We start from the raw sequence: 25,044 nt of genomic DNA, 5'->3' as shown, positions 1-25,044 counted from the left end.
AAAATAAATTAAAAGCAAAGTTTTCTGAAATGGAAATAACTTGATAAGACATAAAAACCTTTTTGAAGCAAATACAAAAAAAAACAAATCTTGCAACAAAATAAATAATTCAAATGCAACCTTCCACATGTAAGCATGAGTTTTTAAATATCATAGGTAGGTCTTTACCTAACATCTGTTATGTACAGACACAACATGGATTGAGTATTATTTCACATGCAGTCTGACTGAATCTTTAGTTTTACTGGATACCAGATTTTCACACCCAAGACCCAACAAACAACATTTCTGTGGAAACAATAAGAATGGTTCCCCAATCCAAAATATGTCATCTTTGTTGCATCATCACAAACTGATATCACTGAAATGCATGACTTCACAGTAATGGGCAAATACATGCCGTAAGTTTATTGGATGCTTACATGTGTAGGCCACACAATTACAAAAGGTTACTATGGCATATTGGTTAGCATGTAATGTTGGTGATGGTTAGTTCATGTTCAATGGCACATCAGTTAACATAAAGTTGGGTAATGGTTGGTTGGTGTTCAATGGCACATCAGTTAGCATATAATGCTGGGTAATGGTTGGTTGGATGGTGTTCAATGGCACATCATTAGCATATAATATTGGGTGATGATTGGTTAATGTTTGATGGCACATCATTAGCATATGATATTGGGTGATGACTGGTTGGTGTTCAATGGCACATCATTAGCATATAATATTGGGTGATAATTGGTTGGTACTTGATGGCACATCATTATCATATAATATTGGGTGATGCTTGGTTGGTGTTCAATGGCACATCAGTTAGCATGTAATGTTGGGTAACGATTGGTTGGTTGGTGCTTGATGGCACATCATTAGCATATAATATTGTGCTATGGTTGGTTGGTGTTCGATGGCACATCATTAGCATATAATATTGGGTCATAATTGGTTGGTGTTCAATGGCACATCAGGTAGCATATAATGTTGAGTGATGGTTGGTTGGTGGTAAGTGGCACTTCCATTAGCATACAATGTTGGGTGGTGGTTGGTTGGTATTCAATGGCACATCAGTTAGCATATAATGTTGGGTTATGGTTTGTTGCTGTTCAATGGCACATCAATTAGCATATAATGTTGGGTTATGGTTTGTTGCTGTTCAATGGTACATCAATTAGCATATAATGTTGGTTCATGGTTGGTTGGTGTTTGGTGGCAATCAACATATGAAGGTTATACTGTGCTGAGGCAAGGGGATTAAAGTATTTACTCAGTGACATACCACAATGGCCAACCTGACCTGGTCTGGGCAAGATTTGAGTATGCAGCCTTCTCTGTCAAGCAAACCACTAATCCACTGCAACTCCTTAGAGACCTGCCACTTAATATTCACTGGGAGGGGCATATGATTTTCTTTCAAACCAAGACATTTTTTTTCTTTTTTCTCAATTTTTTGCCAACTAGTAAGATGGATAGAATCAGTTCACTTCTTCTACAAAACAAAAGCAAGAGCATTTCTATCAATCTGCAAGCTAACCAGAAATAACCTAACAATTACTCATAAATGTTGGTTTGATAATTTTCTTAGATCTGTTTCATAGCTACTATACATGCTGAAATTTCTTCCACTACTGTTGATTGCAAAAGTTAAGAAAACAACTGTTTCAAGGTTTTTTTCTTTCTGATATCTTCATCTAAATCTGAAGGAGCATTGGCATCATGCCCATGTTGAAAGACCTCAATGTTAGGATGCGTCGAAGTTGGTCCAATATTGTTAAGCATTTCTGTTTCAATAAAGCTGCTTGTATGTTTTTCAAGTTTTAGTAATGGTTGCAATAACTGATGGTAGATCAGCTTCTATTTTTGAAAGATCTTCAAGCTTCGATCTGTACTGAAAAATTCAGTCAAATTCTGCTGAGCATTTTCTTGAGACAGGAAGAAGTTATTAAAGGTTTTTCTCTCTTTAGAAAAAGCAGCCATATTTAAAAGTAGATCAGTATCATTTGTATAAACTTAAAAACCCTTCATGTCAGGATGTTGTCAAATTTGGTCAAAGTCTGTAGAGTGGAGTTTTATAAATAGTTTAAAGGATTTACTATTTTTTTTTAAGCAGTGGATGGCATATCTGAAGACATTCTTTGAATAAATTAAAAAAAACCCTTAAGCCAGATTACTTTCTGTCAAATTTTGAAAAGTGTTTCTTAAATATTTCTTTTACACTTGTGGTCACTAGAGGTGTAACAACATACTGGTACATATCAGTAAAGTACTGTAATTGCAATTCATATTTGTACAAACTTCTTCCATATCAGTATCCTAACCAGAACTGTCTATTAGTTAGACTTATTGCATGCGGAGCTATTTTTGTTTACTGAAAATATTACCTGGTGTTCTGAAAGAACACCATAACCAGTCAAACATATGGTTTAGCAATGGCTGACGGTCATACACTGTTCAATAAGCCTGAAACAGATCTAGTGCTCAATATACAGGCAATGAGCACTGTATGGACTCAATTTGATTTTTAACACTAGATGATGACATTAAATAAATCATTAGCAACATGTCACAGATAATTCCATATGATGTGATAATGTGGAGAAACAACTTGTAATCTTCCCACAAACATGTGTTGATATAATCCATCTGTGAAAGCTGGTTATTATTTATCTTTCAGCTGCAATATCGGATAACAGATTCAAATCATTTCTAAATAATGCCATCTATTCAATGATGCTTTCTGTCAAAGTCGGGCCAACAACTGTTGAGCATTTCTGTTGAGCATTTCTGATAAGTTCTTTAAGTGTTTTTATTTTAAGTAATGGCAGCCATATTTGATGGTGGATCAGCATCACTGGTATAAACCTGAAAGCCCTTGGTGCCTGGATGCTGTTTGTCAAGCTTGGTTGAAAATGATTTATGTATATTTTTGAGAATAAGTTAAACATTATAATTGGTGATAGATGCATGCCAGATGGTGAACACAGGGCCATGCCAAAAGCTCACTTTCATTATTTCCAGGTGAACTAAAACAAACATGAATAACTGTTTCTGTATGTATGGATATGTGTGTTTGTGTTGTATTTGTGTGAATGTAAGCTCAATATGGAATAAATTTTGAAAGTTGTTTTTTAGTCATTTATAACTTTTTCAGTGCCAGTGTGTAACAAAAATTACCCCTTTAACTGACAGCTGTTGAAGATATGCATTTGTCTTTTCCAGATCATGAATGCATTCTCTAAACAAAATTAACTAGCAATTACACTTTATTCACCAACTATTTTACTTGGGTGAATTTACTTTTTAGTAATAATTATGATTCATTTTTTGGATACAAAAGTTTTCATTATTTGGACTGTATTCTGGAAAAATCTCAAGCTCAGGCTCAAAGTCCAAATGCAACTGTCAGCATTCCCTCTTCTAGCAAAGTAAACTTTCCATAATGTAGGTGTACAATAAGAATCCAATCCCATTTTTATACTTTTCAGTTTGAGCATAAGCAAGCTTCGTGCTAAAAAATTTCAAGAATATTGGGATGAACTCCATATTCTCAAAACATTTCCAGAATGACACTCAAACTCAAAATCCCCAAGTCAAATATAGTGCTCATACCAAATTGTCCAAACTCTGAGCATAAATCTCTTTCTTCCTTACTTGGTTTAAAAAATATGAAACCAAGCATCTCCATCATAAAACCTGAATCTCAATCTTGCTCATACTTGTTCTGACTGAACAACAGACATCATCCATCAATTCTAAGTCATTTTTCCAAGTCTGAAGTGAAATTTTTTACTCAACAATGTTAACATAGTTTGATGATGAAAAGGTCATGACCTCTCAAGCTGGCAACTGTTTTGTCTTGAAAAATGAAAATTGCTAACCATGTGTTGTTTCCAATTTTTCCCCACCATCAATATCTCAAAAGGAAAATTATATTTTGTCCTCTAATATTTGGTATAGGAAACTAATCTTTCAAAAATGCCATTAAAACCAACAAAAACAAAACAATTTTTTGAACATTTTGCAAAGGTTACTTATTTTACCTTCAGTTATATATACACCTGTAAAAATAATTAATAAAAAGTGTACAGACTAAGTTCTGTAGATCTGACACAGATCATGCACATCTGAATAGTTGGACTGGCTCAACCCTCAGATAGTTTAAACAAATTTGAATCACTTACTTGGTACAAATAATTTGTTTCCTACATTGTGAAATATATATATATATATATATGTGATAAATGAATATTAAACTGAAGTTTGTGATCTTCAATTCTTCTCTCAGCTAATCCAAGAGTGGGTCTGGCACTGAAAAAGTTGAAGATATCTTGCTGGATTTTTAAAAATAGCAGATCAGTTCAGTCAAATTTCAAATAACACTTTTGTATATGATTTTTTTTCTATCCTCGTTACCTCCAGTCATGTTCTGAAGCTGATGTGCCATCAGCTGTGCGGCAAACGCTTGCTCATGGTGTGGACACAGACCGTCCAGATTAAACGATGGCAGGAATGAAGTGGGTGACATTTTGTTGTTGGCTCCTGAATAACGGAAATGTGGGGGATCTGAAGTGGGAGAGAATGGATAGCCACATGCAATGACAAGACAAGACACATGCAACACCACATGCACAATGCAGTTGCTCATACAGCCAAACTGGTTGCAATACATTACTGTTGCAACAAGCCATTACCAGTAAAAACACAAAAGATGGGGGACAGAAATCATGCAAAGGTTTGGCATTTTAAATTCATAGCTACAGGGATAATATAGGTTTTGCTCAATGCAAATGGTTGCCTGAGCATGAAGGAAGAACTTGAGCATGACGGCAAAACCAAAAGCTTAAAAGTCTTTTCTGAGGGCTCTGGCAAACTGTTGTAGATAGCTAACTGTGCATTATCATCATTCTTTCATGACCAATTAGTAATCAAGTAAGTACATAAATTTGATAGGTACCAAATACCAGCATAAAGGTTATTTTACACATGATAAAACCCTGTACTTCTGCGGCATATAAATTTTGGTATTTTGGGTACAGCAGATGTAAAAAAATGGGGGCATAATGTTAAACTAGCCAAAACTAGTCCAATGACAATTGAAGATGTGCTATAGCTAGAGGATACTTACATGGACAGAACATCTGAAAAGTAGTTTCATGTTTTGTTTTTCACTACTTGCATGTCTAATTAATATACAGTTTGAAGGACAGCCATATTGGCAAAGACTTTTTAACTTAAGAGTTTCCCATCTGGGTGCAAGATTCAGTGTAAAAATTCCATTTGGTGTCAAAACTGGGGGTTATATAGAGTAAAATACAAACCTTGGTATAAAATTCCATTTGGTGTCAAAACTGGGGGTCATATAGAGTAAAATACAAACCTTGGTATAAAATTCCATTTGGTGTCAAAACTGGGGGTCATATAGAGTAAAATACAAACCTTGGTATAAAATTCCATTTGGTGTCAAAACTGGGGGTCATATAGAGTAAAATACAAACCTTGGTATAAAATTCCATTTGGTGTCAAAACTGGGGGTCATATAGAGTAAAATACAAACCTTGGTATAAAAAATGGGGGTCAAATTAAACAAGCTCATGGTCTCTGATGCACAAACAAGGTTGAAGGGATACAATACTTTGAGTTTGAACCTATATAAAAAAATTATGTTCCAAATAATTCTGCCAAAATATTTAAATTTTTAAAATTTGAAACAATATCCAATTATGTACTGATCATTCATAGAAATCACCATACTTGGCACTACCACTTTTCTTCAATATCCAACAATATCTATTGTTACTGGTATGGAACCAACCACCTTTGCATGATTTCATCTCCAACATATGCACCAATTTAAGCTGTTATATATATTTTTCACTCATTCTGTGCTGCAAAAAAGTGAATGGACTGATAGGACTACAATTTCTGACTTGTCCTCTGTATTTATTATCTCATCTTTCTTTATCTCCAAATAATATATAATTAAGATAATCTGTCCAAAGCTTCAGAATTACATATTAAATCCGTACAATAAGTATTCTTTGTGAATCCCTTGGTTTTCAAACATCTACTTTTTCAAAAATAGTTTTACAATTACAGAAGAAACTGGTGCATTCAAAGTACTGACACCTGAGAACCTAAAACATCAACTTAAATAAAATGTTACACTAATCCCAGCCATTACTACAGAAAAACCTGTCTTGAGAGACCACTGCTATGAGACCACCTGTCTTGGGAAACTAGGTTCTCCATGCGAAGATTTATTGACTATACAGTGTTATGACCTGCCACCTATCATGAGAGACCATTATTTTCTGGCAGAAGAGGTGGTCTTTCAAGACAGGTTATACTGTATTCCCTGTTCTGGATATTCTCCAGTATTTTGTTTATACATCATTCACCTGAGATTATAATCTATATAACAGAAGATCCTTACTTTTCTTCAACATGCAATCTTTCAAGTGAATTTTTCAAAGCAGGTCCTGTCAAAAACTTGCAACAAGTAGCAAAAGACCTAAGAATTAATTCTCTCTCTCTCTCTCTCTCTCTTTTCATATTAAATGAAGGACATTGGACTGTTTATATATGAACATGATTTATAGTTTGGAACAAATACACAGGCAGAGTGAATATAGATTATTATTTCATGCTAGGTTGTGAATTACTGGACTATCCAAAATAATAAGAGTGGAACACCAGGAATATTTTTTAATTGTCCCCTCAATATTTATCAGTAACATTATCACCAAGAAACTGTACCATTTTTTATATGTTTTGCATGGTCTAGTGGTAAATATGGCCACCCTGCATGCAGAAAACCCAAGTTCAAATCCCACAATGTGCAAGTACTTGTTTTCTTCCAATAATTTTTATGTGCCACTTTATCTTGAATTGGAAGGGAGAATTATGCTACATTTTGTAACTGGTATTTTCTGCATGAATATACACAGCAGAACATAAATGTTAAACCACTGACATAATTGCATGGGATACGGGAAGAATTTGGCTACTTGAGTCCGTTATACATATTGTTAGCCAATACATTTGAGCATTAAATAATAAAGACTTTGCATGCTTTGAGTGAATAACAAATATGTCATCTTGTTGGTTAAAAATTGTATTTTCATTCACTTGATTACACATATCCATAGTTCATTTATTTCAAGCAAATAGCCTATCTGTAAAATAAGATTTCCAGTACATAGAACTTTCATCGTGACATCTTAGTGCATGATATTCAATCCAGATTACAAAGGATCACAACTATGGTTGGCCTCAGCTTAAAATGTAGATATACTTTAACACTGATTTTGTTGGATGTATTTCCCAGGGTGTTTATATAATGATCCTGCAAGGAATACTGAATACTCATCATTTAAAGGTATGTGTTATCAAATTCTCAAAAATGACACCTCCAGCTGAAATAGTCAAGACTAAACTCCGATGTAACCTGCATGATGACTTGAACTTTAGCAAATGTCTCAGAGAAATAATCTTCCTGACTTTATGCCAAAGGAAGAAAGAAAAATGTTTGACTACTTATGCATATGTACAGTATAGCTTCTACAAGTCCCTGAGTGCCAGTCATGCAAACTTTCTGAAAAGGGTGGAGTGCAGTGGGTTGGCAGCTTACCAGTAAACCAAGCATTCTTAAGTAAAAACATGCCAAATTTTTGCAAAAGTGGAGGAAATTCCTATTATTGAACATGGGTTTATCATGGTATAAGGATTTCTAGAATAATTTATGCTTTCAGGAATCTTACTTGTTGATGGTAACGTAAGAGATAACCTCAAGTGAATGAAGTCTAAACAAAATTCATTAGTAAAAAAATAATTATGTGAAAAAGTACATTGCATAGAACCCTCAGAATACTAACATATGTATAAAAAATATGTCAACACTTTATCACCCACTCAAAGAACAGTAAATGAAAAACAGAAAAAATATTTGATTCTCTGCAGCAGTGCTAAAGAATTTCAAACCACCACAAAGCATTTACCAAGAAATTTCTAAATTGATGTTCTCTCACAAAATGTGCCAAAAAATGCAAATACTTTTCTTGTTTACAGAAAGCATCTGTTTCACAGAATACTGATAAATGATCTGAATAAAATACAAATCTTTTCAACAACACCAGACTATTCTGAGCTTATGTTTGAAAACACAGTAACATATTTGAAGCTGTGTGAATTGTAAGATGATACATACACAATTTAATTGGTACATTATATGATGCATTTGACTTGGCCATTCAGGAGAAGCTGAAACTGTATTTTCCACTTGGTTGCTATGGAGCCACCCATTATTAGCCATTCTAGACATACTTTTGCAAAAGTGTGTCCAACGAAACATTCCTACCAGTTTGATCAAATTAGCATGGCTATTTTGGACAAATTAAAAAAAAAAGCAACTGTTGTTAAATGGGAACAGATAGATGTGTGACAGATGCAGGGCCATCCCAAAAGCTAACATGGCTTGGATGAGCTAGGCTACTTGGAGGAATGGTAAACTATATACATGTACTCTTTTAAATAAATTCTGCCACTCCCCACATCCTACCAAAACACCAATGATTGAAATGACTATGTACAGCAATCTCAACTGGAAAATAACTGAGATGAGTTGCTGCTGCAAGTCAAAATGACAAAAAAAAACAATAATTCTAAAAAAATCGTGGAAGCATAATGACTGGTCAAAATACACATCTTCAGATGACCCTGATATGTACACAGCAGTTAATTAATAGCAGTGTGACAAGTTCTAGTCAAAAGACTTTTATATACTGCATTCAGCCAAGCTGAATGGGGCAATAACTCTAAAAAAAATTGTGGATACATAGTGATACATTGCAATTAATATGTCTACCAAATTTTGTTGTAATCCATTAAGAACTGCAAAACAAGTTGCAATTTCCAGATCACGTCATACACTACATGCAAGTCAAGAACAGCAAAAACAAAAATTAAAACAGATTGATTTTATCCAGGTAAGAGATGCAAGTTTGCAGCTTTAAGAAAAGTAATGACCAACTTTCACAGATGGATGATGCTGATGCATGTGTTGAAATTTCTAGCATTTCCTACAGAATATCTCATGCTAATGAAGCATTTACAACATACTGCTAAGAAATCATCAATTTCACCATCCTTCTTGTTTATTTAAGTCTAAGCAAGTCCAAACATTGCTGATTGCCCACTAATTGAGTATTATAACTTGCTCAGGCATATTTGACAGCAACTGACCATCAGCCGGGCTAAACCATAAGTTTGACTGGTCATATTTAATTTTAAAATACCAACTATTATTTTGAGTAAACAAAGATAGTGCCACAAACTAGTCAAACTAAAAGACAGCTAGTGCAAAAGTACCAATACAGAAGAATTACTATTTGCAATATGCTGGTGTACTGATTCCTGCTAATATACTGAAATATCATTTAACCACTAATAATTACTTAAGTTTATGACATCATAATTGTCTACAACCAAGCATGTGCCCACTTCATCAAAGTAGAAATGAAAATTCCATTTCTAAAAATTAGTGTTATATACCATAACATACTATCATCTGTAAACTCAGATTAGTCTGGTGGTACAAATTCTGACTACTGTCATTTCCAGCCCAAGTGCAGTAGTCTAAAAAAGAAGTCATTCCATGCATCTGTATATATGGAACAGACAACATGGGTGACAGGGGAGTGCAGGAAGGATATAAAAATAAAATGAGTACCTTTCCCTTGAAATTTTCCACCTGTAAAAATATTGCCAAATTGAGTTAATTTGTTTCTGTAGATATTGGAATTAATACACCTAGGATCAGAGAGAATGCATGATCTTGTAGTAATAATGATCTACCCAATCAATTTGATATTTTTAATCATATTGAAATTAGGAGTTTAAACCCAAGTTACAGTGACACCCACACATAATGGACGCTTAAAGGACCCATAAAATTTTGTTCATTGTAGAAAGACATTTTTTATACAGAAATTAAATATTTAATAGAAATAAAAATGGTTATTAGAGTAACTGTCCTATATGAGCAGTTTCACTGCAGGGTTAGGCAGCAATCTAGATGAAATCATTACCTTGTATTTGTCATTTCACCTAACTAAGCAGAAAAAGTGAAAGAGACTCTGCCTTTTCTTGAGTTGACATCTTCCACCTTTGGCTATATGACTGTTTTCATATTCTGAGTACAATATCAACTCTTATGTATTTTTTCTGTTCAAAAAGCAATGTAAAATTGTATCAAGAAGTGTTTTAAGTATTAGTTTTAAACATTTTCAATTCTGATCACTCTAATACACTAATATATACTGGTCCCAAATTTGCCCTGTTCTAACAGAAAGAGGTTACATTGCCCACAACAACAAAAAAAAGGGACCCCATTTCATGCTGGTTTTAACATTTCAATCCTTCAGAACTCATGGTTGTGTTTGAGTCTACAGCAGCAATGTGCTCTAGCTGGAGGTCATGGTGCAGCCACATCTGCAGCTGGAGTTGGTATGGAGGACCATTTTATTTCGACTTTAGGACAATAGTCTTTCTCATCTTATACATGCTAGATCAGAGTTCTCCCTAACCATCTTCTTTCTGCTCAGGAACATTTGTGTACATAATTTAGTGTCATGTGCTTTGGACACCATTCCTTCCAAATGGATTGTTATATTCAAATTGGCATCCTCTTTGGGGCCTCTAATTTGATATATTTTATAACTGTGTACACTGAACTCTTTCCACAAACTACTTGTGCACTGGTTTCTTATGCTTTTTTTGCAGTGTGGATAATTTGCTGTTCGTAGAGCCCATTTTTTCTGCAGCAAACAATTTGTCATGTCGGACATGATATTTCATATGGATAAATGCCTATTCATTCTGTATTGTAGAACGTTTAAGAATGGCATTTCCCATCAAGGTATGGTTTTTATATTAATGATATGAACTATTATATCCCTGTTTATCCTTTCCATGTGAAGAGGAAATTCCATCGTATTCAGATATTAGCTGGAGCTCGCTTTTGTGATCCACTGTTTCTCATGGACAATGTTTGTGCCTTAAGCAGAACTCATCTTTATCACTACCACTGAGGCTGTTTTGCTCAGGTTAGGTTATGATTCACATCACTATAATGAACACACCTTCCAGATCATGGCAGCTACCATTGCTGCTAAGGCTGGAACTCTGTACCGTCTGCTCCAACCTTGGGTTGATGGTCCTCTAATGTATCTTGTAGATCATTCAGCTGCACCCTGACAGATTTAGCTTTGTGTAGAGGCAGATATCACATCATGTGTCTTACTTATTGGTGCACACTGCTGTTGATCAATGCACTATTCCACTTCCTTACTTAGTGATACCATCATACAATTTTGGAACACTTCGGAGATGTTGTATACCGGTCATTCATTTTCACATCCTTTGCTACATTGTCATTTCAGCTATATCTTCTATTTGTGGACATGTGAATTCCTAACTGGTTCTCAAATACATATATCTAATATTGATACCTTTAGGTACATCAGGATTATCATGCAGTTTGAAACCTAGTTCATGCGTTTTCCATGTTACTGCATTCTCAATCATTATTATCTTTATTTATCCTTACATTTCCTTAAATTGGGGGCCTTCAGTACAATCGCATTGTTCTATAGTCAAAGAACCCCCTTCACTTTGTTTGGGCCATTGCCAAGTTTCATGCATTCACAACTTTGCTTTTGAACCCCAATTTGTGTCAGTACTTAAATGTACTCAACTATTATGCCCATATACTTCATACCTGCTTCCTATGGTGCATGTATGGAGTATTGGCTGATGTTTGTTATCATAGCAATCCTCAGGATAAGACTTGTTGAGTTTCGGTTATCAGTGTCCCTATATACTTCGTATAAGCCCCATGCAGCTCCACATACAGGTGTCGGACACTCATCACAACCCTACAAACACCCCTATGTCTCTCTTCCTCAGGTTTTCCTATAGAAACAATTCAGAGCTCGGCTGGTACAGTGTGCTGTGACATGATTTGCCCCCATTATGCCAAAGATTATTTATAATTGCAATAAAGTTTACATTGAACTTATATACTGTGTGTTATTCAAATTATAATTTAAGTGGTTAAATGTAGTTTAAGTACTACACAGTGCATCCTTCTCTGGTCCCTTGCTGTGCCCCTCTTTGTCTACTATGGTTTCTCTGCTCAGACTTGATGTCATTGCAGCCAATATATGTTAATAAGCTTAGTAATTAAATTTAGATACATTGTCATATTGAACCAATCAGATGACTGAGTTGGAGCATGGGATCAAACATTGTGTCAGTTAGGGCATCATTCATATAACTGATATGCTGTAGAGATGCATTCCTTTCAGTGCAGTTGCTGCATTTAATCTTTAAAATTATTTGCAGAAATAACCATCTGCCTCCCCTCATTCCACCATGTTCTTTATTTGGGACATTTCTTGCATAACGTACCATTCCAGCTGTTCTGGGGGGCCTCTGTCAAATCGGCTAATGTTATTATCATGGCAATCCTCAGGATCATTCTTATCAAGTTTCGGTTATCAGTCCCATATATACCTTGTATCAGCCCCTTGCTGCTCCACATAAAGATGATGGACATTCTTTACAACCCTACAAACTCACCAAGTCTCTCTTTCTGAGGTACTGCCATAGCTAAGTTTCATGCATTCACAACTTTGCTTTTGCCCCCCTATTTGTGTCAGTACTTAAATGTACTCAACTATTATGCCCATATACTTTATTTCCGCTTCCTACGGTGAATGTATGGAGTATCGGCTGATGTTTGTTATCATAGCAATCCTCAGGATCAGACTTATCGAGTTTCGGTTATCAGTGTCCCTATATATCTCGTATCTGCACCTTGTGGCTCCGCATACAGGTGTCTGACACTCTTCACAACTCTACAAACTCCCCTAAGTCTCTCTTCCTGAGGTATTCATATAGAAACAATTCAGAGCTTGGCTGGTGCAGTGTGCTGTGATAGGATTTGCCCCCATTATGCCAAAGATTATTTATATTTACAATAAAGTTTATACTGAACCTATGTATTGTGTGTTATTTAAAATATTTTAAGTTCTGATCATTATAATTCACTAATATCTACTGGTTCCAAATTTGCCCTATTCTGACAGGAAAGAGGTTACACTGCCTATAAAAAAATGCACTGTACTGACAAAATGAGCTGATTTTTCATCCAACAGCAAAAATAACCAATCAAAAGCTCAAATGGAGTACTGTATTAACAAAGGAGTGCTGTTGGAATAAAACTCATTCTTGTTTACTTGCAACATGTGTAACTCTAATAAGAACTATTACTTGAGTACAAATGTAATGCTGATCATGTGAGAAAACACTGATCATGTGAGAAAACAATGATCATGTGAGAAAAGAAGAAAAAAATAATGAACCGACTTAATGGTGAAAACTGAAATTTATACAAAATGTTTTGAAAAGAAATTAGATCATCAAACATACATTAGTCATGCAACAGTCTCTTTTATCACATTTAACATTTGAAACCATGATTTAAGAGTAAAAAAATAAATAATCAAGTTATGAAAAGTCCTTCATATTAAAAATCCAATTAAATTTGATAAGTAGTTACAAACAGGTTGAAAAATCAAACATAGCTCTCTGTAGAATTTACAAAATCAAGCCAAACTGGTCCAAAATGTGAGAGTCCAGTATTTATAGAAATACATAAACAATTCTGACAACAGATTCTAGGACCTGAAATTTAACCTCATGGAATCTGGAAGTCTCTAAGAGAGCTTAGTTTGAATGTGATGGCCAACATCACAATACAAAAGCAAAGAAAAGGCACATTCAAATTGCTGTACAACTTTTATTATAACATGAATTTAAACATATAACAATTATCCACTGCACAAAAAATAAAAATTTTGACAGGTGAATGTAGATATCAAGGCAACTTCGTTAAGGGAGGGCACATGAATTGCAAGAACAATGCATGAAGCTTGCAAGCACAGAGAAAGCACAGTAACAGAGACAAGACAAAAATAAAAGGTACAGGAATAATGTAGGAGTTTATTAATGATATATCTTACTTCTGGTCAATAAATGATAATAAGCCCATTAAACTCATTATGCATTTATAATAAAATAACTCAGACCCCTTTTATAGCATACCCTTTAAACTCATTAAGCATTTATAATAAATTGACTCAGACCCCTTTAATAGCAAACCCATTCAACTCATTATGCATTTATAATAAATTAATTAAGACCCTTTTAATAGCATACCCATTCAACTCATTATGCATTTATAATAAATCAATTAAGACCCTTTTAATAGCAAACCCATTAAACTCACAATGCATTTATAATAAATTAAGACCCTTTTAATAGCATACCCATTCCAATGATTATGCACTTATAATAAATTAACTCAGACCGTTTTTAATAGCAAACCCATTAAACTCATTGTGCACTTAAAATAAATTAAGTCAGACCCCTTTAGTAGCATCCTATTAACAACTATATTTTACTACACAAAACTGGGATTTGAAATATCAAATAACACTGTCAACTTTCACCAGAAATATCTTTAAAGAAGAGCAAACTTTATAGAAAATACTATAAAATATACAAGTGTAAAATATTTGGATTACAGAATCCATTTCCATTTCTCAAATTACAATGTTGATATAAAAATAAATTAGATTAATAAATATTTCAACAACATTAATTTTTTATTTATTATCATATTAAATAAGATGTGTTTTAAAATAAACTCTTAATTCCAAAGCATTTGCTTCCATATTTTCAATTTTTAAGTGGCCTATTAAACTGTCACTTTGGTGTATAAAAAACCCATGATGATGACTATTCAATGCTTAATGATGTTAACTGACTAGGAATTTAACACAGTTTCAGATCAGGTGAGATTGGAAGACTTAATCACTTTCATGTTACATATATACTTGGGAAAGTTATGAATCATATTGGATTTTATATCACATACCTGATTCATCATAAAGGACTCCATTACGCAAGTAGGCAGTGGTTAAGGCCTCCAGATATTCATTCTGAAATGTGTAAAGGGTACTGATGATAGAAAGACCTTTCAAGATAAACAAACAAATACTGACAAGAATAATTCAGAAGTCTGTTTCAAAAAGAATGACTAAAAATTACTAGTCAAAAAGTAAACAATACAATTTTATAAAAATATGAATGATTGTGCATTAGTAATCAATGTGAGTGGCAAAAATGACAACTTTATTTTTGAAATTTTATAAAATAAATGTTCATAAATTTTGGTGATAAAATAGCAAACTACTGTACTTAGTGACTAAAATAATATGAATCTTCCACGTAAAGAATAAAATTTAAAGTAAGTCTTAAAATATTTACAAATCCTTTTAATCCATCTGTCTACTATCAATTATCTTTTGGTAAACTATAGTAATGCATCAGATACTCTGTTACATGTATTGAAAATAGAAAACCATGTGCAATTTGGTTCACATAAATACACCCCTGCCTCTGTGTCCCACCCCTACACACATGATGGAGACATTTTTACAGTCAAAAGAGTGCTAAACTCTGATGAAAACCATTAGTACAAAAGATTGGTCATCATACATCATCTGACCAAATTATGCACAGTACAATGATTGGTCATCATACATCATCTGACCAAATTATGCACAGTATAATGATTGGTTGTCATACATCATCTGACCAAATTATGCACAGTACAATGATTGGTCATCATACATCATCTGACCAAATTATGCACAGTACAATGATTGGTCATCACACATCATCTGACCAAATTATGTACTGTTTCAGAGCAATCCACTAAAAAAAATTTGAGTAGTTGCATTTGCAAAATCCTGTCATTTACTGTATATCACTTTTTAAGTAAAAAAAGGACATTAACTCCTACAAAAAATTTGGAGAACAAATATCTGACAAGGATTTCAAGACAATCCATAACAACTATGAGAACAGTTGCATCCTTAAGAACGTGTGGCTGATAGAGGAATGGAGAGAATAGTCAATGACGGCATGATTGGACCAGTATGAGGACTCCTCTACAGAGGCAGGGGTATAAAAATTACTCATGTAATAAATCACAAAAGAAAGTTTGATCATGCTTTAGGATATTATTAACTCTATAAATTATAATAAAAGACTCCATCTAAAACGATCAGTGTATTGGACAAAATAATGATGAATCATAACATTACAGTACAAGTAGCGCTAACAAATATACCGTATTACTCCTATGACAAGCCCAAGCATAGTGAAAAGCCAATTACATGTGTATTCAAACAAATTAGATTTGCATGTGTAAATAAAGCATTTTCTATATCTCCAACTCTTTCCACAAACTGCAGAATTTTCAACAGATAGAGTATTAGTGGCATTATTAGCGAATGTGAGGATTTTCTCCTTGTTTAACAAATTTCCTTTGATTTATGGATTTTTTCCCCTCTGTATTTCTTGTTAGTGACAAATGATTAACTGAATACTGATGATAAAAAATATGCAGATAATGTCATGTAGTATGTAACGTTAAATTATTTTTACAATTTACACAGAAAGCTCAATGCATGCTTCATGTTCTGAAGAAGTCAACTTTGCACACAAAGATGTTTAACAGTTTTTATTTACGGATTATTTTTAGACTTTTTAATGGATTTTGCAGATTTTGTATCAAGTTAATGTGGTCACACTTTTTCTTTTTAAATGGTCAGCCCACCCATCACTTTTCAAAAACACTTAGGAGGCTAGATCCAACAGCTCATCAAGCAATCAAACTGTAAATATTCACTACAGCTATACTGAGCCACCACATTCAATATGGAGAAAATTCAGACCTTTGAAAAAACAACTTATATTTGAAAGCTGATTTTGTTCATATCAAGCATAATGAAAAATGGGATGTCACAATTATGTAAGTTGTATGGTTGTTTTAAAGCATTTGATGGCAAACACATTAAATTAAAGTCAGAGAATTAAGTATTTAGGAGAAAACATCCAAGATATGGCAGGTTTAGAGTAAGTGTAATATACAATGAATCATCAGTACCTTCAACTGGTAAGAATGAAACTAATCTCACATAAGAATTCATTTTATATACTCCTAAAAGTGTGGACACCAAAATTATTGGTAATTTTATTAGTGCATGTTATGGTGGATTATTACAATAAAAACAAGAAGCCCAAGTGAGCCTAATATTGCTCAAATGGCTCACATTACTTAACAGTTGATCATTTAATTAAGTAGGCTAATATAATTGTATAAGAACATATCCTAGGTAAATTATCTCCCAAACATTATAGGATGTTTATCAGTGTTTTATCTACCCATGCGTCATGCGTCAGATATGCAGACCTTTCTGATTTGATGCACAAAAGTCATTGACGGTACACAAACTTATGCACCCCAATGTTATGTTTTGCTGATTAACACCAAACAAAGGGGTTTGGTCTAAAAATCATCACTGGTACATAAACTGACGCACCCCAATATTATGTTTTGCTGATTAACACAAAATAAAAGTTTGCTCTAACTACTTTATTGGCTATAATACAAGTCTCCCATACAGGGAAAACATGCGCACATCAGTTTCTTACACTGATGTTATCATAATACATAAGGTTACAAGTGATCTGGAGCTGATCTTACGTGACCTGTAACTGTCACATGATTTGTAGCAACAGGATGTTAGAACCATATAATCATCATACACAAGAAAGAGACAGAAAATAAGCATGTGATTTTAAAGTGATTCTCATGAGAAACTATTATTTTATGTGCATCCTTGTCATGCAACGAAGCAACAATTTCCATTCGCTCAAGTGTATGCCTTGCATTGTTCCAAGATACTGTCAGCGTTTGACTGAAAATGGCATCCAAGGCAAAAAAATTAAAATAGATTCAAAATGAACAAAATTATCATATGGACAATGTTTGTACAACCAACTGTCAATAATAGTATCGTTAAAGCAACCAGTGGAGCCTTCATCATCTAAAGATGTGGTACCGGTTACTCGTAAGAGAAAATGTAAAAGAATTTGTGAGTGTACAATGTGTGTGATTTGAATTTTTAATGTAGCTTTAACAATTTTTCAGTCATATCGCTACGATGTCTCCAGTGTGGCAGTCTATAGTGATGCCTAGCACTGAGGCATCATGCCGCAGACATGTAGCATTATGTCCCACCCAGTCACTAGTCCTGACACCAGGCTAACCAGTCCTAACACTAAACTCTTAATGCTAAGCGCCAAGTAAGGCAGCCGTTAGTACTATTTTTGTAAGTCTTTGGTATGACTCAGTCAAGGATTGAACCCACAACCTCCAACAACTGAAGCAGATGCTCTAACCACTAGACCACCGGAGTGGTCTGCAAAATTTTGTGCAGCAATAGTTGAAAATATACAATGGCTACATTTTCAAAAAGAAGTTAAGTCAAGTGAAGAATGTGGCAGTGAAGATGCCTTTATGTTTTGCCATATATGTACAGAGGCTTAAAAAAACTCCATGACCAAATGTGCAAAAAAAATTAACTTTTAGAACAGTACATGATGTACAATTAGTGATTTAAGTGGGTACATTCTCCAGTAAATGTCTCACACTTTCTACCAAGCATGATGTACGATTAGTGATTTAAGTGGGTATATTCTCAGCAAATGTATCAATATTTTCTACCAAGCATGATGTACAATTAGTGAATTAAGTGGGTACACTCTCCAGTAAATGTCTCACACTTTCTACCAAGCATGATGTACAACTAGTGACTTAAGTGGGTACATTCTCCAGCAAATATCTCACTTTCTGCCAAGCATGATGTACAATTAGTAATTTAAGTGGGCACACTCTCCAGCACATGTCCCACTTTCTACCAAGCATGATGTACAACTAGTGATTTAAGTGGGCACACTCTCAAGCAAATGTCTCACACTTTCTGCCAAGCATGATGTACAATTAGTAATTTAAGTGGGCACACTCTCCAGCAAATGTCTCACACATTCTACCAAGCATGATGTACTACTAGTGATTTAAGTGGGTACACTCTCCAGTAAATGTCTCACACTTTCTACCAAGCATGATGTACAATTAGTGACTTCAATGGGTACACTCTCCAGTAAATGTCTCACACTTTCTACCAAGCATGATGTACAATTAGTGACTTAAGTGGGTACACTCTCCAGTAAATGTCTCACACTTTCTACCAAGCATGATGTACAATTAGTGATTTAAGTGGATGCACTCTCCAGCAAATGTCTCACACTTTCTACTATCATGATGTACATCTAGTAATTTAAGTGGGTGCACTCTCCAGCAAATGTCTCGAACTTTCTACCAAGCATGATGTACAACTAGTGATTTAAGTGGGTGCACTCTCCAACAAACGTTTCACACTTTCTATCAAGCATAATGTACAATTACTGGTAGTGACTGAAGTGGGTACATTCACCAGGAACAGTCTCATGCTTTCTATCAAGCATGATGTACAGCTAGTGATTTATGGTAGAGGTTACTCATGAAGAACTGATCAGTTGATGCAGAGTTTTGTGACACTGATAAAGTGGACAAAACTACATTTTAATACATTAATGTTGGTGACACTATATAAAAGCATTTGAAAGAAAACAAGCACATAAAATGCTCACTTCAATTTTTCTCAATTCTAAAAGAAGCAAGTAACTTATGATACATGAAAAACTGGTGTACAGTGAGCAAAGTGGGGACATAAACCAGAAGAATGAAATAACTTCTATTTATAATATTAACAAAGTTATGCTCCATGAGAAACTCACAGTAAAGTAAAAACTGTCAATGGAAATGCTTAGTTTTCATCCATATTATCTATATATGATGTACACCTAGCTGTGAACAGCATAAACCAAGATTTGATATCAAGTAATGCTCTTAGAGATCTGGTTCGGTGCTGTTATTTGGAAATCATAAACTGAATGAGCTACACAGATCCTGATCTGCTGGTGTATCATGTGACTGGGCTTATACTGTTCACTGTTGAGCAAATACATGTACACCAATTCACTGTTAAAATATTTGCTTTAAAAGTAGAAGCTTTTGTTGGTGCATATAAAGAAATGGCTTAAAATGAAATAAAATGAAAACAAAAGTAAAAAATAAAAAAATAAAAAAAAGGGTACTATATTGAAAATAATACTTGCACATGCCCTAATCAGCATACAACCTGCTCTAAGTGAACATATATTTATCAATCCCAGGATGCATCCTGTGCCAGAAGCAACTGCCAAAACCTGCCTAGAACAGCATTATTTTCTTAGAACTTACCACTTCATCACCATTAAAGGGCTTGCAGTACTAATTCAGCTCCTACAGTAACTATGATCAAACCTATATTTCTCTGTATAGACATATCCTTCATGCAAACTTCTGTGTAGAGAAAATCATATTAGCCATGTCATATTTTTGGAGCTAAATGTATTTGAAACGTGTTTTCAATTCTGCACCTAAATAATCAGGTGCTAATTTCAGTAACAAGTTTTTCTAAGTTAAGTCTGTAAAAGGACCAAAATTCCATCAATTATCAAAATACTGTCTCTATTTTTTCAGTTACAAATAGTATAAGCTCTCACAATATATTGTTTCCTAAAAATTTTTTTTTTACTTTTCATTATCAGCCATGTCCATTTAAACCCATATATACTCTACTTTATCTTCAACCCATTTCTAGATTGGTTTCCATTCTTGCATATAATTAGAACCATGAACGCTGTCAACTCATATGCTTCATTTAGTACAACCATCTTTGGAGAGACAATGCATCCACAAAATGAAGGGAGTTAATGCTTGTAGTTTATAAATGTGATAGGGATACTGTTTATTTTATCGTCAATATGAGCTTATAATGATGAGTCTAATACCAAACTAAATTTAACCAAATAAAATTGTTTGTGTCCACAGTGTGCAGGTTATCTTGAATATGATAAGTACATGGCTTACCATGGCAAATTACCATTCTATAACATATTCCAATCCCCAACCCTAAACCCACTGCCCCATTCTAACTGTGTACCAGGGGTTGTAACTGAAAATCCATCAGAATGAAGTTACAGGTCTATGTTTTCCTGCTTTGACTGCATGCATACAATCTGGTTTTAAAAAAATAAAGAAAAAAAAAACCTCTGTAATTTACATTCTTGTATATTTGACCTTAATGACCCCATTTCAGGTCCCAAGGCTAGGGTCCTAAAATTTTACCCTTCTTGCAGAGAGTTATCTAGGGCTACTTACTGTAAATCATGGCATATTTCCTACCTGAACTTTCTGTGTACACAATTGATCCATATAAATCATTTTTTTTTTATACACGAAATGTTATGTACATACATGTTGATCTGTTATTGAAAATTCTAACTTTTTATACAAATGATGTCTAAAACCCGAAGACTGACATGTTTGAGAAATTACACTATATATGTGAATATTGTACAAAAATGGTAGAAATAATGATGTTTATCGTATATATATATATATATATATATATATATATATATATATATATATATATATATATATATATATATATATATATATCTTCTATACATCACATATTTATTTGCCTGACATTTTCATGCTTATTTGTTCAAAATGTTTTGTTCAAAGACCAGTGCATAAGCAAAGGTACAAGCTATTTTCAATAAAATGTACACTAAAATGATAATACTACAAAAACTTAACCTTTTTTTGTACATCCAAATCATGAGATATCAATCTTTCCAAATGAGCCAATAAAATAATACATGTCAGCATCCTTCATAGACAGTTAAATTTGGATCAAGTGTTCACAAATATTTACAGCAACATCTGTATTCCAATGAACAGATCTTAAAAAAACAGACTCCATTATCCTAAAGAAGACAGTGTCTTTTTTGTGATGATTCTGAACATATGAGCTTTGTATTCTAAAAATCACCCCACCCCCCATTATAAGTGAAAACAATCAGGACTTAATGAACTAGCTTGTTCTGTTTGGTGATTTTTAAAGCATAAATATGTAAAGCCTATGATGAATTTTCACCCGGTCTAAATCTTCACGCAGTTACCACTACATACTAATTAACATGTTTATCTTAATCAACTTTTGGGCATGTGCTGCTTGGTTTATATTTTTGATCTCTCTCAATTTACTGTAATAATCTGCATCTAATGTATTGCTCCTCTTGTATGTTTCATTATGGACCAATGACACATTTGTACTTAACAAACGAAGTGTCAAATCATTGTATACAAAGTAATTAAGGTTTAGCATGGTCCAATACCCTTAATTTGTAAACTGCTTATGCTAGTACCCTATGGACCACCACCCTCAATTTTTATACTACTTATTCTAGTACCCTATGGTACAACACCCTAAATTTTTATACTACTTATTCTAGTACCCTATGGTACAACACCCTAAATTTTTATACTACTTATTCTAGTACCCTATGGTACAACACCCTCAGTTTGTTATACTATTTATACTATGAAAAAGCACATCCTTGCCTGACACAAGTATGATATTTGGCTCAAATACCTTCAATAATTTGATGGTTATACTTCAGAAATGGAAATATTTATGGACAAACAGGTGGGCATAATAAAAGTACACCAGCAGGATTAAAAAGGTAAAGATATAATTTTTCTATGAAGAATATAAAAAAAAGATGAAGGTAAAATGTGTAAAGTTCTTAAAATAAAGAGTAATGAAAATATATATATAAAAATACCATCTAATCTTTATGAAAGAGAAACATGACAAATAAAAATGCGTATATCCAGTAACTGCAAACAGATTTAATGACACACCAGTGAGGAAGAGAGGAAAGCATAGGAGTAAATACATTTACGATAAAATATTTTCACCAAAGTGTGAATCAAAAGTGTATTATGCAAAAGATAGAAGAAATTAGTAATTTTGCAATATAAAACACAATTTTCAAGAAAAAAGGTGAAAACCATGATAAATTCATGCAACTTCAATTTAACCATTCCTCTAAACAAAGAACCATATGTGCATCCAAGACACACAAAAGTGTATTTTATACCCCAAAAACTTGGGCATGGGAAGACTTCAAATGATGAAAATGATCATCCAAACTGTCCGTAAAACAAACTTGAGAACAGGAGATGATATGAACATCTTAATTCACTGCAGTAATTAGAATTGTTCATGTATCAGAACTTCAAATTTGAACTGATTTGACATTTCTATCATGTTGGAAAGATTAATTAAGATCTAAGTTCAAGGTCTTGAAAAATTAGTTCAGTAATGAGTACAGAAACTTCTATATGAGAATAAAATAATTTTTTCTGGACATTTTACCTTGTCCATTAAATGGAATGCAGCATGCAACTGAGGCAAATTACGCTTTTCCATGTATTCATTTTTAATATTGATGCCCATGCCAATGTAATGCAAACGACAAAATTCTAAATCAAACAGGGGTCATAACTCCATAATTTGTCTGTATAAACGTAATGAAAACTGAACTCATCTTAGATCTCCCTACTGTAAACACTCAAAAAATTTAGTTTCAGTCAAAGATGTCTTTCAAATATGTTACTGGACATAAATTAAAGGGCAAAGGTTGAAGTAAAACAGGAACCATAATTCCTTAAAATTCTGCCACACAAATGTGAAAGTTAAACATTATCTAGGTCTTCTTAATGTAAGCCTCATATTAAATTTGGTTATAGTCCATTTAAGTCCATTAAAAGTTACTGACTGAAAACTGAAAAGCAAAATTCTAAAACAAAATGGGGACAAACCTTCAAGAATTTTTGCCAAAAAGATGATAATCGAAGTTGACTTTGTTCTTCTTCACAAAAAGTATCATATTTTGTTTGGTTTTAATCCATAAGGACTTTTAAAAGTCACTTAGCAGAACCAAATTTTCCATGAGGACTTTCAAAAGTCACTCAGCAGAAAAAAATTTTCCATGAGAACTTTTAAGTCACTCAGCAGAACAAAATTTTCCATGAGGACTTTTAAGTCACTCAGCAGAACAAAACTTTCCATGAGGACTTTTAAGTCACTCAGGAGAACAAAATTTTTCATGAGGACTTTTAAGTCACTCAGCAGAACAAAATTTTCCACGAGGACCTTTAAAAGTCACTCAGCAGAACAAAATTTTCCATGAGGACTTTTAAAAGTCACTCAGCAGAAGAACATTTTCCACAAGGACCTTTAAAAGTCACTCAGCAGAACAAAATTTTCCATGAGGACCTTTAAAATTCACTCAGCAGAACAAAATTTGTGATAGATGTGATGGGACATATAAGTATGGATGGACACTGGTTACAATGTATGCCTCCTCCATAGGTACAATGGGGACATACAAATAAAGACAATCAGTGTCTTTCACACATACATTTAAGCTCAGCAAATAATTCTGTTTTAATTTTAGAATAGGTTTAATTTAAAATCAGGTATATGGGGGGATATTTAAAATGTTCTGAATATTGATGCACTGTGTAATGATGTTCTGAATTAGTTCATATATCAGTGCGTGACCTCAAATTAATTCCCATGAAAGACTGCACACTTTCTCAGTCTGATTATCCAATCATTAAATGCCATTTTAATTTACTTTTTGATTGGTTGTTCATAGACTGGAAACTTGCACTTCAGCTGAATAGCAGCTTTCAAACTGTTGGCCATTCAGTGAATCTTTGGTAATGGAAATCAGCCAAAAATCACTTAGATCGAAATCAGGGCTAAGTTATGGAAGATGTGGTAAAGTTTAAATGTTGTACTCATTCAGGAAGTCTGTCACAATGGCCTGATTTATATGCTGGTGTATTGTCAGGACAAAGATGGACACTGCAGGCAGTAGTGTGTGGGTGGATAGTTTGGGAGTTGCACAACATTTGGCAACACTTTGGAGTCATAAAAATGTCCAGTAACTCTAGTAGAGTCAGAAACAGGTACCTGGAGTAATGGGCCTTTTGCATAAAAAAATAGAACATATAAAACTCTCTTGAAAGTCTGACTACATCAAGCTATTTGTTGTCTC

General features: G+C 33.8%; 1 protein-coding gene across 1 annotated transcript in view; it reads right to left on the bottom strand.

Moving 5' to 3' along the window:
- LOC149785676 (uncharacterized) overlaps positions 1–25,044 on the bottom strand; it is a 256,710-nt gene that overhangs the window by 73,119 nt on the left and 158,547 nt on the right. The window contains exons 25-27 of the mRNA XM_089979920.1: positions 14,996–15,059; positions 9,722–9,742; positions 4,408–4,557 (exon numbers count right to left, since the gene is read on the bottom strand). Coding sequence (XP_089836046.1) covers positions 4,408–4,557; positions 9,722–9,742; positions 14,996–15,059 — 235 coding nt within the window. The remainder of the gene's footprint in view (positions 1–4,407; positions 4,558–9,721; positions 9,743–14,995; positions 15,060–25,044) is intronic.

This window comes from Sinohyriopsis cumingii, chromosome 13, assembly GCF_028554795.1.
Source record: "Sinohyriopsis cumingii isolate HCF-2022 chromosome 13, ASM2855479v2, whole genome shotgun sequence".
Lineage (NCBI taxonomy): Eukaryota > Metazoa > Mollusca > Bivalvia > Unionida > Unionidae > Sinohyriopsis > Sinohyriopsis cumingii.
This window is presented reverse-complemented; position numbering and strand designations above follow the sequence as displayed.